This window comes from Nematolebias whitei, chromosome 7 (assembly GCF_014905685.2).
Source record: "Nematolebias whitei isolate Nwh7 chromosome 7, NemWhi1, whole genome shotgun sequence".
NCBI lineage: Eukaryota > Metazoa > Chordata > Actinopteri > Cyprinodontiformes > Rivulidae > Nematolebias > Nematolebias whitei.
The window spans coordinates 33,551,190-33,555,920 of NC_056504.1; the positions used below are offsets into that span (position 1 = coordinate 33,551,190).

Sequence of the window (4,731 nt, forward strand, 5' to 3'; positions counted from 1 at the left end):
ATGTATGTATGTATGTATGTATGTATGTATGTATGTATGTATGTATGCATGTATGTATGTATGTATGTATGTATGTATGTATGTATGTATGTATGTATGTATGTATGTATGTATGTATGTATGTATGTATGTATGTATGTATGTACAGATGTATGGATGTATGTTTGTATGTATGTATGTATGTATGTATGTATGTATAGATGGATGAATGAATGATGGCTTGATGTGCGTATGTATGTATGGATGTATGGATGGATGTACAGAGGTATGGCTGGATGGATGGATGGATGAATGGATGGATGATGGATTGATGTGCGTATGTGGGGATGGATGTATGGATGGATGTATGGATGTACAGATGGATGGCTGGATGGATGGATGGATGGATGGATGGATGGATTTTTCATGACCTCTATGTTTTTTCCACTTAATTGTGATAAAACTGATTAATATGATGCCATGAAATATTAAATGAATCCCATTTTGTACAAATGACTAAACTGTTGTGGTTATTAAGAAACAGATGCATAATAATTCAAAATGATGAAAAATAATCCAGGTCAGACAAAGGCAGGTCTGTGCTTACAATGTTTCCTCTGAAGTCAATACTGGGAAACTTCTTGTTGATGTATTTGATCGCAGGTTCCAACACTTTATCAGTGAGGAAGACCGGCCGCAGCTTCGGGTCCGAACACATCTGGAAGAGGAGTAACAACAGGATGAAGAATGCAGTAAGGGATTCATGTTTATTTCTATATTTTGCTTGTTTTTCATTTATGTTTAAAGTTATGCCCATGATTTATTTTAATATACAGTATGTTCACACATCTGTTTAGCAGAAAGTTTTCTTTTATAAGTTGTAAACAGTTGTAATATTTGATTTTAAAGTTTTTGATAGTTTCAAATTTCAGCGTATTTATATTATTTATAATTTTCAAAATGTGTTCAGCACACCCCAAGGTTTTGGTTGTTGTTACCTGAAGAGACACATAATTTATTTATTTAAATGCATTTCATTAAAAAGGAATATTTGATTTGCTGTATGTTTTGTTATACATTTTAACATTTGGTTAGATTCCATAATTTAATAAAGTGTTGTGCATGATGAACTGTTTCCATAAATATATGAATAACACGGTCCAACAGATTAAACACCAGCATCACGACTTATAAATGAAATTATTCAATACATGTTTACTTTTGCTGATGGTAAAGCTCTCTGTTTTCTCACACAAACATGCATTTTTTAGCAGAAGATCAATTTAATGGTGCGTGTTTCAAAGTGCCTCATGCTGTAATCATTTAACAAATATTATGTCACCTCATTTTATAATTCAGCCTCATGAATCAAAGGGTTACAGACTGGAATGTGCAACGGTTCTCGAAATATCCAACAAAGTTACTCAGGTCATCTGGACGGTTTCTTTTTGTTGAAACGTTTCGTCTTTCATCCAAAAGACTTCATCAGTCCGAGGAGCCACAACAAACTCAGTCTTATAAATAGCACCCTCACATAATGGGTCAACCAGTTTGATGGTGCCAAGATGGTTTCATCATGGCAAAAGTGGTTCAAAATATCCTGACTCATGCTCAATAATTCATGAGACAAAAAAGAAACCGTCCAGAAGACCTGACTTAACTTTGTTGGATTTTTTTTATCTGGATTATTGAGCATGCATCAGGTCAGGATGGTTCTCTAAATTTCTTTATTTTTTGTGTATTGTTTTGTCATTTTTATGGGTGGGTGTTGGGGTTTTGAGTTCAGAATAACTGAAGTTTTAGATGACAGACACAGGCCGACTTCCTGTTTGCACTTCCTCTTTGGAGAATTAAGTTTAGCTACAGTTTAAAGGCAGAACTGCTCACAGTGCAAAGTCTGCAAACACATATATGTGCCAAAAAAACAGCACAACGTTTATAAGATTAATCCTTTGCACCAGTACATTAAGAATTTGTTTAATAAACTGCAGTTTTTTATTGTGAAACTTGGTGTATGCTCAGCCTTCATCGATTAAAAGTAGTATATTTTAAAATTAATCATTATACACCATTTTTATTCACATTGTAAAATAAAAAATATATGTTTCAGTAGTAGTTATTGGACCAAAAGCTCAACAGAAATATAAAATAAAGACAATTGGGGCATTTACAGAGCTGAAGTAACTTTCAGTTCCTTGCTGTGAAGTAGAACATGTTCTGATATGTAGGTTTTTAAATTGTTTTGTAACTGTAGTAAGTTTATTCAGATACAATTGCCTTATTTAAAAATAAATAAATAAAATAAGTTCCCTATTTCTTGTTACTCGCTCGTCAGAAGTTCTTCTTTCGTCTCACCTTCTTAATGTAGTTCATACGTATCAGCACCCCAGACCCCCTCTCATTTAGGATGGTGAGTTTTTCAGCCAGCTTTTGCTGGTAGTCCATGGCTGCGGTCAAACTACACCTCTCCCTCCGTTCAAGCCCTGGCCCCCTGGTTCTGTAGAGCTGCTGAACCCTCAGAGACAAGTGCACCCGGGGCCTCACCCTGTCACCGAGTCACATGGGGCTCATGGGTGGAGCTGGAGCTGCTGTGTGAAACGAAGTGATTCAAAAAATGAAGACATGTCACTGCTGTATACATATTTAAATAATTATTTTGTTACTAATACTTGTCAAATAAAATAAAAATGAAATAAAATAAAGTTTCCACATTAGATTTTTTTGTTGGAGTGAGACATACTTGATCAAGCTGTTGTTTTAAAAATGTATCACACAGTCACACTTCCTCACTGCCTTATATTTTCAGTTTGACACTTCCTTTTGTTCAATAAATAAAAAAGGGCAGATGTAAGCTAAAATTATTGACAAGCTTAAGTTACACTGGGGCTCTCTGGGTATTTTAAAAGGTTCAAAACATTAAACGATTAAACAATATTGTAGAAGGGTAATCATCATAAAACAGAAACAGGAATGAATTAAAATGAACGAATTAAAAAAAATCACATCATGATGCTGATTTATTTCATGCTGCTGTGTTTGTTCATTTGTACTCATCTGCTCACACAGACTCATGTTCGTGCTGCTGTTCGACGTATTGTTTTTGTCCTATTAGTGTTTAGCGTATTTTTAGCTAAATGTTTTCCTCAGTTTATATCCTAGATCTTATTACTGTTTTTCTTTTAGATGTTATACTTTTTTTGGATGTAACTGGGACCCTGTGCACACAATTTTGTTCCACCACATGTACCACGTGTGGTGCGAAATGCAAATGTCAAAGAAACGTTGACTGACTCTTAAAAAATTAAATTCTCCTTTTAACCACAAGGTGGCAGCATTTACCAAATAAATGTCTGCTCCAGAGGAAAAACGAGACAAGTCAGAAACAATCTTATAGTAATAATAAAAATAAGAATGGATAGAATATTCAACATTAAATAAAACAAGATGCAGTCTTGGATGACAAATACTTATTTATGGATGAGAATTATTACACATATTGTTGCTAGGTAAGAATTGTTAATCTACATCTTAAATTGTTTTTCATTTTGAACAATTTTGTATTGTTTTTTTTTTTGTTGTTGTTGTTGTTTTAGCAAAATATGCCAATATCTTGGTTTGTGTGACTTGATGTAAGATTTTGTTTTTTATCTCCTTTGGTTTCTTTGCCTGTTGATGAAATCCTAACCAGGCATATATATTTTTTAAAACAGTCTACAGTAAAATAAAAAATAAAAAAAGTCGCCATATCTCCAAAACCCATTCTGCAATTTATCGCTCAGTTATCTTAGCATCGTCTAACCCATGGACAGAATAATCTTGATAATCCTCGTTTCGGATTTGAAACTTGTCTTATCAATATTATTTTGTCTATTTTATAACTTCCCCACCAAAAGTATTATATTTTAATTAATTTTCAGATTAATTTAGGAATATTCTAAAACTAAACGATTTGCACAATTTTTTCCTAAGACACATAAGTCCTGTTGACTTAAAAAAACACAAAAACAAAAGAAAAGAAATCATCTCTTAAACAATCCGTTGAAATCAGGTTTTGAGGCTATAGTGCAAAAATGCCTCCCACATACCTAAAACCACTTCTAATTTACTCAGACTTTAAGACTTTGTCATGTAAACTAGAAAGGCCAGAAGTTATTTAGCAGCCAGGTGTTGTTTTCTGTTTCTGCCACAGACTCCCATAACTGCTGCAGGACCTTTGCAACAATTTGAGTGGACTGTAAACTAATGAGTGTGCAGCAGAACAGTAGTTTCCTGATTCAAGACTCTCTAAAGGCAGAGAAACATGAAACATAAGTCTGTCTGAAGTTCATTGGAGAGAAAAGAAATAATCTGTTTATTATTTCCTTCCTGGCAGAGGCTGAGAGAGCGGCGGTCATGCTAACAAGACTGTTGAAGAAAGCAGATAGGAAGCAGTGGATGTGGGAGGAGGAGCAGATGATGGAGCAGTTATTCTGTGTGATTAAAAGTAGATTATTACCTGGATAATATGAGACAGATGGTACATGAAGCAGATCAGGCTTTGAAATCCCATGATTTGATCACTACTTGATGTTTAAGTTGGTTGCTCTGTGGAAGAAATGGGACAACGAGTGCACATTACAGAAAAAAATGTTAAAATGTTAGGCTGATGAGATTAAAAATGAGATTAAGCTACAGTGAGGCTTTAAAAAGGTGCTTCCAAGAGCTTAATAAGGGCAAAATCACCTTGCACTCCTGAGCATAAACATAAAGAAT

The 4,731-nt window shown here is 34.3% G+C and overlaps 1 protein-coding gene across 1 annotated transcript in view; it reads right to left on the reverse strand.

Annotated features, from left to right (window-relative positions):
• Positions 1-2,433, reverse strand: part of nckap1l (NCK associated protein 1 like) — a 32,076-nt gene extending 29,643 nt beyond the window's left edge. The window contains exons 1-2 of the mRNA XM_037679413.1: positions 2,335-2,433; positions 587-697 (exon numbers count right to left, since the gene is read on the reverse strand). Of these exons, the coding sequence (XP_037535341.1) occupies positions 587-697; positions 2,335-2,424 (201 nt within the window). The 5' untranslated portion in view covers positions 2,425-2,433. The remainder of the gene's footprint in view (positions 1-586; positions 698-2,334) is intronic.
• Between the last annotated feature and the right edge of the window lie 2,298 nt (positions 2,434-4,731).